Source organism: Sardina pilchardus, chromosome 10 (genome assembly GCF_963854185.1).
Source record: "Sardina pilchardus chromosome 10, fSarPil1.1, whole genome shotgun sequence".
Classification (NCBI taxonomy): Eukaryota; Metazoa; Chordata; class Actinopteri; order Clupeiformes; family Clupeidae; genus Sardina; species Sardina pilchardus.
Window position 1 is genome coordinate 20,871,874 of NC_085003.1, and position 12,889 is coordinate 20,884,762.

The window sequence follows — 12,889 nt, forward strand, 5'->3', positions numbered from 1 at the left end:
TCATGTAACGATCGAATTTTCTCGGTCTCACTTCCTGTTTGAAGGAGTACTTGCAAAGCATACAGCTCACAGATGCAGTGCCTTCTAGAGGATTTTTTTAGCATAGCTCAACTAAACCAGGTGGTAGAGAAGGCTCATTCAGGTTGAGTTAAGCTGAATGCATTATACACGGAGATATTGTGACTCAAAGTGTGGTCTACCAAACGGTTGAGCAGGACCTTGCTGCAGCACCCTTCACTTTCCCCACCCGGAGTGGAAATGCACACATACAGTATGTTTTCCAGGACACTGTAGTCCACTATAGTCCAGTATGTGGAAAGCATGGAGATCCTAAATATGGTGAAAGAACAGGTCACCACTGTCCACTGTCCTGTAGGCCTAGCACTGCTGTTCTCAGAATGCAATAATAGACCGTACATGATGATGATGATGATGATGATGATGATGAAGCTTCATCATCATGCTCCTGCACTTCCACCCCTCTAACCCTAGCTGAACTCTTCCCCTCATGACCCAGCTAGCTGCTGGTGTTTCAGTGCTCACTCCATTACCACACACCATCCAAAAGCATAAGTGGGAAATGTAATGACATTTTCATTAGCGCAGGCCTGTTGGAGGAGATGGCAGACTGTGTTTTTTTTAGTGGTGCCAAATTGCTGGTGCCTTAAGAAAAATAAAGCAATTTACTCTGATGCACTAGAACATGATGTTTTGCTTTTGGGAGATAAGTGTGGTCTACTCAAGTTTGATGTCAAAATGGGTTCACTAGAATGATTTGATTTGTGTGTGTGTGTGTGTGTGTGTGTGTGTGTGTGTGTGTGTGTGTGTGTGTGTGTGTGTGTGTGTGTGTGTGTGTGTGTGTGTGTGTGTGTGTGTGTGTGTGTGTGTGTGTGTGTGTGTGTGTGTGTGTGTGTGTGTGTGTGTGTGTGTGTGTGTGTGTGTGTGTGTGTGTGTGTGTGTGTGTGTGTGTGTGTGTGTCCGTTTGCGTGTCCGTGTGTGTCGTACCTTCTCAGGTTCCTGGACTACTTGTCGGATCTGTGTGTGTCCAACAAGACGGCCATCCCGGTCACTCAGGAGCTCATTTGCAAGTTCATGCTCAACCCCGCCAACGCCGACATCCTCATTCAGACCAAGTACGCTCAGAGTCCATTTGTACATGTAGCCAACGCTGACATCCTCATTTAGACCAAGTACGCTCACAGTCCATTAGTACATGTAGCCAACGCTGACATCCTCATTCAGACCAAGTACGCTCACAGTCCACTTGTACATGTAGCCCTACAAGCATGTGTGTTACAGATAACTACTGCTGCAACATATATGTTCTCAAAACTGTGTGTGTCTGTGTCTGTGTCTGTGTCTGTGTCTGTGTCTGTGTCTGTGTCTGTGTCTGTGTCTGTGTCTGTGTCTGTGTCTGTGTCTGTGTCTGTGTCTGTGTCTGTGTCTGTGTCTGTGTCTGTGTGTGTCTCTGTGTGTCAGACTGATCCCGCACACGGAGACGACGCTGGAGTCCTCTCTGATGCATGACGAGGGTGATGATGAGGAGGTGTGGCTCTACTGGATCGACAGCAACAAGGAGCCCCATGGCAAGTCCATCCGCCACCTGGCCCAGGACGCCAAGGGCAACCACAAGATGGACATGGACATCATCACCTATTACAGGTGTGTCTCTGCTGACATATGGCACAGAGCTCCATATCTTCCATTCACCCTGACTGTTAGCCACATTAGGTTTATGTTCTATCCAAAATGCAATCACCAGTATTGCCCTTTTTGCACAAACCGCATTTGCATTTATTTTGTCTTTTGCTCTCCATTTTTCATTGCATCTCTCCTCTCCTCTCTCTTCTCACCTCACCTCTTCTCGTTCTCCTCTTCTTCTCACATCCTTTGCTCTCTTCTCTCCTCTCCTCTCCTCTTTTTGTTCTCCTTTCCATCTCATTCTCCTCTCCTCTCTTCTCTTCTCCTCTCCTCTCCTCTCCTCTCGTCTTCTTGTTCTCCTCTCCTCTCCTCTCCTCTCCTCTCCTCTCCTCTCCTCTCCTCTCCTCTCCACCTCCTTCTCAATTTCTCACCTTCTCACCTCCTCCCCTCCTCCTGTCCTCAGGTATCAGCTGAACCTCTTTGCTAAGATGTGTCTGGACCGCCAGTACTTGGCCATCAACCAGATCAGCAGCCAGCTGCCGGTGAAGCTGATCCTGCGCAGCATGTTCGACGACTGCCTGCCCTACAACCTGCGCGCCTCCTTCTGCCGCCTCATGCTGCACATGCACGTGGACCGCGACCCCCAGGAGGCCGTGGTGCCCGTACGCTACGCCCGCCTCTGGACCGAGATCCCCTCCAAGATCACCATCCACGAGTGAGCGGCTCCGGTTTCTTTTTTACTTACCTCCGCCAAGGAGGTTTATGTTTTCATCGGGGACCGGCGTTTGTTTGTCTGCCTGTCTGTTTGTCTGTCTGTCTGTCTGTTTGTTAGCAAGATAACTCAAAAAGTGATGGATGGATTTCGCTGAAAATTTCAGGGAAGGTCAGAAATGACCCAAGGAAGAAACAATTACTTTTTTTCGTATCACCGTCGGGATTCCGGAGGCGTTTACGTATTTCGCTTAGTGGTGTAATGGCATGGTATGGCCACGTGGTGGAGATCTGAATAGTCCAGGTTCAAATGTATGACAACGTAGGAAGAACAATACAGGCGGAGGAGGTCTGCGCTCTCTGAGTGCTTTTCTAGTTATTTTATGGTGTATTTGTTTGGTTTTGGTACTTTGAGAGCCAAGTTAACCAGAGTCAAATTCCTTGTTGGTTTATGCAAACCTGGCCAATAAAGCTGAGTCTGATTTGAGCTCTGAGAAATGGTGGGCAGTGCAGGGTGCACTCACTGTAGCAAGCTCATATGAAACCAAAATATTTTATCATACGAATGTGAAGTCTTATTGCCTTAATTGTACACAACATGAATGTGGGCCAGTGGCACAGCTAGAGCAAAGATCAGTGTGATACTGTATATAGACGGTATATAAAAGTATAGAAAATTGCTGTGAGTGAGTTCAAGAAAACTGTACAAAAATGGTCAAACTCAGCTGGCTTTTTACTTGATGTTAATGATGATGAATCATGCGATCACGTCATATTAGGTTCACTTCAGTCTTGTTTCTAGCCAGTTCTGTGTGAAAAGTGTTTTTATGGGGTGCTGGAGCTCTGCTAGAGGCCTGCTGTTTCTAAGCACGCTGTGTGTGTGTGTGTGTGTGTGTGTGTGTGTGTGTGTGTGTGTGTGTGTGCGCTGCGTGCAGGTATGAGTACGAGTTCCGGGACATGTCTCGAGAGGAGATGAAGAGGACGTTTGCGCCCACCATGGAGTTTGTGGAGGAGTACCTGAGAGACGTGGTCAGCCAGGCCTACCCGTTTGGGGACGAGGAGAAGAATGAGCTGACCCTGGAGGTGAGGCCCCTACACATCTTCATCTATTGATCAACTCAGCAATGCAAACAACTGCTTGTCTAATAAAATCTAGCCAAGTGTTTTAATCTTATATCAAGATAAATAAACTAGTTGGTATTGACTTAATTTGATTTAAGAAAAGTTTGTCTTATTTTAAGTCAATTCTTCCTGAAAACAAGCAAAACTATCTGTCCGTGCAGTAAGTAAATTTGTCTTGATAAGACTCCTTAAAATAAGTCAAAGTCTTCTTAAATTAAGTGATATTATCTTTTGAGAGAGCTCAAGGTAAGTATTTTCATATTTCATTTTTTGCAGTGAGACAAAGGGCTGTTTTCCACGTATTGCTCAGGAAACGTATTGCTTATTTATGTCCATTCTCTCTCTGTCCTGGTGGGAGTAGTGTACTGTGCAATAGAGGCCTCTGTAGGACTGCCTGCTCCACAGTGTTGCTCAGTAAGAGGTGTGTTCTAAATCTCTCTCTGTCCTGGTGGGAGTAGTGTACTGTGCAATAGAGGCCTCTGTAGGACTGCCTGCTCCACAGTGTTGCTCAGTAAGAGGTGTGTTCTAAATCTCTCTCTGGCGTGCCTCAGGTGGTGAACTTGGCACGGAACCTCGTCTACTTTGGCTTCTACAGCTTCAGCGAGCTGCTGAGGCTCACGCGCACCCTGCTGGCCATCCTGGACATTGTGCAGCCGCCACTCACCTACCTGGCCAAACTCAACAAGAGCCCAGAGGGAGGTCAGACACTCTCTCTCTCTCTCTCTCACACACACACACACACACACACACTGCACTCAGAGCATGACGGCTACACGCACTTTTACCCTGTCGTTATATTTCACCTTTCCAATGAAATGAGCACTTTCTCCTCCAGTAGTAATTCCTAGCTAAGGTCTCCTCGGCAGTGCAGCTTGAGTGTTACTCTCGTGCTTTAAGTCACTTTGGATAAAAGCGTCTGCCAGATGCATAAATGTGATGAAATTATAGCAAGTTGCAGAGGCTGAAGGCATGGTCAAGTACGAAGTGTTCTGTGGTGCGTCAAGCCTTTTGTTTGCCCTTCCAAGTTCAGTCATTCTCACCGGCTGAGTCATACCTGGAGAGTGCAGCTAACTGTTTTGGTCTGTTCTCAGATGGGCACCAGTGGAGTTCTTGCTTGCCATGCCTACACATCAGAATCTCTTAGCTGTTTTGACACCTCACTGCTAGTGGGAAACTTAGAAATGTGTGAATGTTAGAACCCAGATTTCAGGCAGTCTTTTGCAGTTACATTTAGCCCCACACCCCTCAGCCATCTTGACAAGGTTGTTCTTTTAAAATGTCACCTGTGTGATTTATTGATTGTGTGTGTGTGTGTCCACGTGTTTATGTGTGTGTGTGTCCACGTGTTTGTGTGCTAGGGAACAACGTTCTGCGCACCATCCATGGGGTTGGCGAGATGATGAGCCAGATGGTTCTGCGGGGTTCCGTTCCTCTCAGCCTGCCGGACTCCCCGCCGGCCTCGCGCCACGGCAAGCCCCACCGTATCCCAGACAACGAGGACGTGATGGTGATGGACACCAAGCTGAGGATCATCGAGATCCTCCAGGTGAGCGCCCTCTGGTGGGGGAGCAGAGTCGTTGCAGCTCTTCCTGCACTGACAGCACTCGTCTTGCCACCTGTAGCCTGAAAGAGCATGTGATGAGTTAATGGGCTTTTAACTCCACACATGCATCTGTTTGAGTCATTTGGTACTTTGTTCAAATATGACTCGTGTTGTGTTAATGTTAATCTGTTTTGTTTTGCTTTGATGTCGATCTGAAGTTTATCCTGAGTGTGCGACTGGACTATCGCATCACATACTTGCTGTCCATCTATAAGAAAGAGTTTGGTGACCACAGCTTGCCCGACAGCTCAATGTCTGTGTCGGACTACCCGCCCATATCAGGTAGGATGAAGTTATTTCACATTAGCCATATGAATATTAATTAATAAGATAGTGTTATCTATGAACCATGTGTTCACACATTACTGGAATCTCATCATCTTTGCAGTGTCGGAGCCAGATATAGATGAGATTGCTGCAAAAGCAGAGACGATGTTTGCTGGAAGGTGAGTAACTATAGTGTTAAATCACCATCAACAAAGGCCTTGGACTTCCATTTGTGTGTGTTTTTATTATAATTTCATTTCTGGGCTGTGCTGATCTTTTCTTTTGAATTGGGGACAGTGTATAGAATAGTATTGATTTTCATGCCTAGTAATTAAGCTACTGTAAAAAGAGGAACAGTTACTCAAATGGCAAATGAGTTCTTTTATTGCTCCGTTCAAAATAATTCTACCAGTAATAGCTCTCTACTGAGGCAATTGATGATCCAGCTTTGGAGCTGGACGTTTCCAGCCATTGAGGTAGCTGAGGTTGAGCTGAGCGTGAGCTGTGGATGACTTGTGCTTGAGCTGGTGGTGGGCTGTGTGTTCTCGTCTCACTGCAGCAAGGAGAGGAGTGCGGTGGAGTTGGACGACGAGGGCGGCAGGACCTTCCTGAGGGTCCTCATCCACCTCATCATGCAGGACTACCCGCCGCTGGTGTCTGGATCCCTGCAGCTCATCTTCAAGCACTTCAGCCAGAGGGCAGATGTGCTGCAAGCCTTCAAACAGGTGAGAGCCAGAGGGCAGATGTGCTGCAAGCCTTCAAACAGGTGAGAGCCAGAGGGCAGATGTGCTGCAAGCCTTCAAACAGGTGAGAGCCAGAGGGCAGATGTGCTGCAAGCCTTCAAACAGGTGAGAGCCAGAGCTGGGCCAGAGCTGAGCCAGGTGCACCACTGCCTCTGCTCAGATCGTGGCTTTTTATTTGAGTTTCTTTTCGGAGGCACGAGGACGTAAGCACAAAGTTATAAAAGCAGCTTTTAATGACTTGGACCTTTTTGCCAAGGCTATCTCGCTGTGTCATTGCAAAAATGTCATCGCATGGCTCTCTCCAGTGTCATTGATGTTACAGTGAGACTGAGTAGTGACTCACTCGTTTTAGTCGCTTTCACCAAGGGACTGCCACACACCATAACCTTGTAAAGTCAGAATCTGTGACTCATGTTCATTATGCTCTGGAAATCTCTATTCATTTCTATTGTATCGCGTTTCTTTCAACTAGCCATTTACTGAGACTCCAGGCCAATATCAGGTCTTGAGTTTTGCACACGTTAACAGGACGTCTGTGTGGTGCCGATGTGTCCTGCAGGTCCAGCTGCTGGTGTCCGAGCAGGACGTGGAGAACTACAAGCAGATCAAGACGGACCTGGACCAGCTGCGGCTGACGGTGGAGAAGTCGGAACTCTGGGTGGAGAAGAGCGGAGGCTACGGCAGCGAGGACATCGGAGACAGCCAGAAGCAGGAGCAGAACATGGAGGTGCGCCCCCTGTTGGTGGCTCCTATCAATTACCAAATGGGACTCTGTGTCAGAGAGCAGGTCGCCCCTGATATTGTCACGTGTTCTGAATGCTTGTTTGTGATTGGGTGATAGGAGGCTGGTATCCTGAGCCCAGTGGATGATGGGATCCTAAAGCCACAGATTGACAGTAACAAGGCCAACAACTACAACATTGTCAAGGAGGTACTGTAGGCCATGTCATTTCATCTGCCTTCCCAACTCCAGCAATTTATTCTGTCCATCTCTATTGATGTTCTCTGTGATCTATTCATTCAGCTTTCCACCATCATGCTAAATTGTCCAGTTATGCCAATCGTGCAACGACCTTTACCAAAAGATATTTCATCATCTATAAATGACAGTGTCAGTGCATTTTTATTACCATAGCCCACTGATGCATCAGCAAGGCCCTGTTTAGTTAAAGGTTGTTCATTGTTTTCTTCCTTTAGATCTTGATCAGGCTCAGCAAGTTGTGCTATCCCGCAAAGAAGAGTAAAGTTCAGCAACAGAGACTGCTGAAGAACATGGGAGCCCACACTGTGGTACTGGACCTGCTGCAGATCCCCTATGAGAAGGTAAAAACATGATATTGATGTCAGCAGCAATAATAACGACGACAGCAACAACGTCCATTTTTATAGCGCCTCTCACAGACCCAGCGCACACAGAACACTATGAAAACCAAGGCTGACAAAACACAAGGCTGTAATGCGGGGAGGTGGAAGAGACATTGTGATGGAAAAGACAGTAGCTGCTACAGTCCAAAGTCAGATTTAAAGGGAGTTGGGAGTCATGACACTAGGCCCTGTCTCCCAGGTTAGTGGGTCTGATGAAGTGACTGTTGGACTGCAGGATGGGGGGGGGGGGGGGGGGGGGGGCGTTCCCGGAGGTACAGGCGAGGGAAACCTTCCATAGGCTTTGAAGGTGAGAGAGAGGATTTTGAACTTCATTCTTGCTTGGAGAGGATAGGGGTGATGTGTACAAAGCACATAGTGTGGAAGACAACCAAAGCTGATGGGTGTATTGAAGTTTGTGGAGGAATGTAGTGGGGAGGCCAATGACGATGGAATTGGGATAATCAATACGGGACATGATGAAGGCACAGACCAGAGTGTGTGCATCAGTGCATCAGACAGAAGCGGTGAGGGAGATGAGCAATGTTACGGAGGTGGAAGAAGGCAAGGGAGGCAGGGATAAAGAAGAACGTAAGTGGTCGCACACACACATGCACACGCGCACACACACACGCGCGCACACACACGCACACACACGCACACACGCACACACGCACACACGCACACACGCACACACACACACACACACACACACACACACACACACACACACACACACACACACACACACACACACACACACACACACACACACACACACACACACACACACCCTGATATGGTCTTGCCTGCTGTGCATGACGAGCTCTCAGTAGTGTATTGGGGTTTGTATGGCGCCTGCCTCATTGCTCGGTGCTGCGTGTGTTCTCTCCACAGAGCGATGAGAAGATGAATGAGATCATGGAGCTGGCCCACAGCTTCCTGCAGAGCTTCTGCCGAGACAACCCCCTGAACCAGACGCTGCTCCACAAGCACCTCAATCTCTTCCTCACACCAGGGGTACGCCTGCCCTGCACACACACTCATTAAAGGAATCACGAGAATCTAGGCCATTGATGTAATGAGAGCTGGCGGTGAATGCAGTCTCACTTCCTGTATTTGTTTCCAGCAGTTGTAGACCACAGGATGTGTGGCCTACCACCAGCCCATGGTCTAATGGTGATGTCATGTTCCCTTTCGCTCTTAGATCCTCGAGGCGAAGACGATGCGCTACATCTTCAGGAACAACTACCACCTGTGTAACGAGATCAGCGACCGCGTGGTCAAACACTTTGTCCACTGCATCGAGACGCACGGGCGGCATGTCCAGTACCTGCGCTTCCTCCAGACCATCGTCAAGGCCGATGGGAAATACGTGAAGAAGTGTCAGGACAAAGTTATGACTGAGGTGATGGAGGCAAAGAGGGCAGCAGTACTGTATCTGTGCATTTCTTCAACCCCTGTTATTGCAAAATATATGAAGATATAAAATATACATACCACAATGATGAAAGTGGATTTTGAATTGTTGATATGAAGTTGCCAAATGTTCCATATTACTTAAATACATTGTTCTGTTGTTCGTTGCTAAATGTTATGATGCTGGAAATGTTTACCCATATATATTTAGTGCTGGCTGGCTGACAGTTTAGTCTTGTGTAGATGCCCTTGCATAGGCCTTGCATGCCCTTGCATATTGGTCTGCAATTCAGTGTGTGTGTGTGTGTGTGTGTGTGTGTGTGTGTGTGTGTGTGTGTGTGTGTGTGTGTGTGTGTGTGTGTGTGTGTGTGTGTGTGTGTGTGTGTGTGTGTGTGTGTGTGTGTGTGTGTGTGTGTGTGTGTGTGTGTGTGTTGTGTGTGTGTGTGTGTGTGTGTGTGTGTGTGTGTGTGTGTGTGTAGCTGGTGAATGGCGGCGAGGACGTGCTGGTGTTCTACAACGACCGCGCCTCGTTCCCGGTGCTGCTGCAGATGATGGCCTCGGAGCGGGAGCGCTCGGACGACAGTGGCCCGCTGTCCTACCACAACACACTGGTGGAGCTGCTCGCCGCCTGCACCGAGGGCAAGAACGTCTACACCGAGCTCAAGTGCAACTCCCTGCTGCCGCTCGACGACATCGTCCACGTGGTCGCCCACGACGACTGCATCCCAGAGGTAACCAAGGAGATGGTGAAATGCTTGGTTATGGAAAATCAAGTGAAGACTAATTCACAAGACCAAATTTTGTGTCCCATGTGCAGCTAGTTACAGCTTGTCATAGTAGTTCTACAGTCATGGCTGAAATTGTTGGCACCCATGCTAAAGTTGACTAAAAAGAGGAATATAAAATGATCTTTTGGAAATTGGTTTCAATGGCTTAAGTAATAAAATGATGATATTTCTCTTTTTAGTCAACTCTAGCATGGGGTGCCAACAATTTCAACCATGACAACCATGTATAAGGCATTTCATATTATGTTGTGATTTGGTACATTTACAATTGGGACTGGTTTAGCAGGATATTGGCTCGTATTATGTATAATGTTGTTTTGTTTGTTCCTTTGGGGCCTCCATAGGTGAAAATTGCCTATGTGAACTTTGTGAACCACTGCTACGTGGACACCGAAGTGGAGATGAAGGAGATCTACACCAGCAACCACATCTGGAAGCTCTTTGAGAACTTCCTGGTGGACATGGCCCGGGTGAGCCCCTCGCTGCACCCCTCACACCTTCCTTCCTCCACAGTAACGCTCACAGCATGCACGCAGCATCTAAGCAACATAACATGCTAGCTTGATTCCTTCATTCTAATATACAGTAACAATGCCTGGTTACATGCTAATAGGTTTCATTTACCAACCCAATTCCCTGAAGACAATGGGTGCCTCTCATGTAAAGTTTATACGTCCTCCCTCGCTCCTCGGGCCTCGATCCTCACTGATCTACATAAAGAAAGATAGACGAAGGGATAGACTATCGTTGTTGCCGCCCCATCATTCTTTATGTAGATCAGTGAGGATCGAGGCCCGAGGAGCGAGGGAGGACGTATAAACTTTACATGAGAGGCACCTCATGTGACACTATCAAACTCACAAAGAACATATTGAAATGCTGAAATGAAGAAATATCTGGCGACTTTAGCATGTCTACTACTAGCATGTCTGCTAGCATGTGCTAGCATGTAGCAATGTGCCGTTGGCATGGCTGCCTCACCTGTCTGTTACATGGACGCCTCCCCTCCGTGTCTGCTCTCTGCAGTTGTGCAACAGCGCCGCACACAGGAAGCTAGCTGAACACGGGCCTGCACATATCCTGTTACAGGTGTGCAACAGTACCACCGACCGCAAGCACGCGGACCCCACGCTGGAGAGGTACATCACCGAGACCGTCATGGCCATCATCAAGGGCTTCTTCGGCTCCCAGTTCTACGTCAACAGCTCCAACCTGCAGGTGTGTGATTGACTGTGAGGGCGGGGGCCGGAGGGAGGGTGGGGGCACAGGGACGTTATAGCGCTTACTCCCCCCCCCTTGTGTGGTTCTAATGTTTCAACTCTTCTCTGAGTCCATTTCTGTGGTCCCAGTTTCCTATCTCTCTCCTTGGGTTTGTGTTTAACTTTGTTTATTTATTCAGTTTGTTTTAATGCTTCTGCTGCTCTCTATAGAGTGTTCTTAAAAGGATGTGAATCACTGTAGTTGCTCTTTGTAAACAGAGGTTATTTATTCCATTTGAATGTCCAGAGTAAGAGATGCTGACCCCTACCCTTACTTTTTTCTTCATCCCTCTCTCTCCCTCCCTCTCTCCCTCTCTCCCTCTCTCCCTCTCTCTCCCCACAGACACACCAGCCCATCTTCATTCAGCTGCTGCAGTCTGCCTTCAGGGTGTACAACTGCCCATGGCTCAACGCCTCCCAGAAAACCAACATTGAAGGCTGCATCAAGACCCTCGCTGACGTGGGTGCGTTGAGTTCCGTCCCGCTCACACTGTCTGATGCGCTCCGCCTCCAACTGCCTCTTTCAGCCAAACTTTCCGCGTGAAGCCCCTTCATGTTGCTTCAGCGGGGCGAACTTTTTTTGGCTGGAAGGGGCGAAATGAAACATTTATGTGTGTTACTGCTGATCGACTGAAGCTGCACTGCGCCGTCCTATTACCCAGTGATATAGGTGCACTATGTACGCTTGAATAAGGTGCAGTGGTACTATCCACATGGCAAAAGAACGGGGATGAATTAAATTCATATTTGAGAAGGGAGACCAATTTGCTTGGAGGAGAGTTACTGTATGTCACAGTCATAATCCGAATAGTCCCTGGTCATGACTCACTCCCCTCGTGGGCGTGACCCCCCCTCCTGGTCGTGACCCCCCCTCTACTCAATGATTAATTGGAGCACTTTTCCTTGTCTGCCCAGCCAAGAACCGTGCCATTGCCATCCCCGTGGACCTGGACAGTCAGGTGAACACGCTGTCGCTGAAGACCCACACCAACATGGTGCAGCGCGCCGCCAAAGACTGGAGGCTGTCGGCCCGCGCCCGCCCCCGCAAGGAGCCCTTCGGCTCGCCCGACTACAAGAGCATCATCGAGAAGCTACAGGTGCTGTCTGTCACATCCCATGTATTACACGCATCGTGTAAACCGCGTAGCAGGATTTTTATGCAAATTTTAAAAATAAAATCGTGTTGACCGCACCCGTGTGTTAGACACAGTTTATTACACATTACTTTATTTCACCAAAAAATGCATTTCACTGGGGTTACCGAATGAGGAAATAAAATGCATTCTCATTTACAACCCGTCTCTATGTATTGACCTCATAGCTGAAGAAATTTGGCAAAGTCAATTTATGAACCTCAGTTAATTAGCAGAATAATAATTACTAAATACTAATAAATACTAATACAGTTAAATAGCAGAAGTATTTGTGCAATAGCGCCACCTAGCAGTTACAGCCAGTACTGTCACACCACACCAGCTATTATCACAGCCATATCGTTACAGCAGCTAACTGTGGCATCATAGCAGTCAACAGCAGCTATGGCTGGTCACCTACAGTACAGTGCAGTGAGCTGCTAAAGCGCTAATGCGCTAGCACACCAGCAGTGAGCTGCACTGCAGCTGGTCACCTACAGTACAGTGAGCTGCTAATGCGCTAAAGCGCTAGCACACCAGCAGTGAGCTGCAGCTATGGCTGGTCACCTACAGTAGGCCTACAGTGAGCTGCTAATGCGCTAAAGCGCTAGCACACCAGCAGTGAGCTGCACTGCAGTTGCCCACAGCAGTGAGCCTGCAGAGAGATCATCAGTGTACTGTAGCAGCAGTGGCCAGTGCTAGTGTCCTGCACGAGAGCTCTTTGCAGCACAGCAGCAGGGCTATGTGGCTCTGAGAAGCTCACTGCAGTGTGTGTGTGCGTGTGTGTTTGTGTGTGCGCATTGTGTGTTGGGGAGATCTGAGTCGATGCCAGTAAATTGTA

The 12,889-nt window shown here is 48.2% G+C and overlaps 1 protein-coding gene across 5 annotated transcripts in view; it reads left to right on the forward strand.

Moving 5' to 3' along the window:
• itpr2 (inositol 1,4,5-trisphosphate receptor, type 2) overlaps nt 1-12,889 on the forward strand; it is a 91,244-nt gene that overhangs the window by 26,264 nt on the left and 52,091 nt on the right. For 3 of the 5 annotated variants that reach the window (XM_062546961.1, XM_062546962.1, XM_062546963.1), the window contains 19 exons: nt 1,014-1,133; nt 1,480-1,662; nt 2,105-2,356; nt 3,288-3,435; nt 4,026-4,173; nt 4,833-5,020; nt 5,236-5,359; nt 5,466-5,523; nt 5,904-6,069; nt 6,647-6,814; nt 6,929-7,018; nt 7,285-7,410; nt 8,347-8,469; nt 8,657-8,857; nt 9,348-9,599; nt 10,001-10,126; nt 10,683-10,874; nt 11,259-11,379; nt 11,831-12,012. In XM_062546961.1, the coding sequence (XP_062402945.1) occupies nt 1,014-1,133; nt 1,480-1,662; nt 2,105-2,356; nt 3,288-3,435; nt 4,026-4,173; nt 4,833-5,020; nt 5,236-5,359; nt 5,466-5,523; nt 5,904-6,069; nt 6,647-6,814; nt 6,929-7,018; nt 7,285-7,410; nt 8,347-8,469; nt 8,657-8,857; nt 9,348-9,599; nt 10,001-10,126; nt 10,683-10,874; nt 11,259-11,379; nt 11,831-12,012 (2,968 nt within the window). The remainder of the gene's footprint in view (nt 1-1,013; nt 1,134-1,479; nt 1,663-2,104; nt 2,357-3,287; nt 3,436-4,025; nt 4,174-4,832; nt 5,021-5,235; nt 5,360-5,465; nt 5,524-5,903; nt 6,070-6,646; nt 6,815-6,928; nt 7,019-7,284; nt 7,411-8,346; nt 8,470-8,656; nt 8,858-9,347; nt 9,600-10,000; nt 10,127-10,682; nt 10,875-11,258; nt 11,380-11,830; nt 12,013-12,889) is intronic. The other 2 variants (XM_062546964.1, XM_062546965.1) reach the window with 1 other exon arrangement.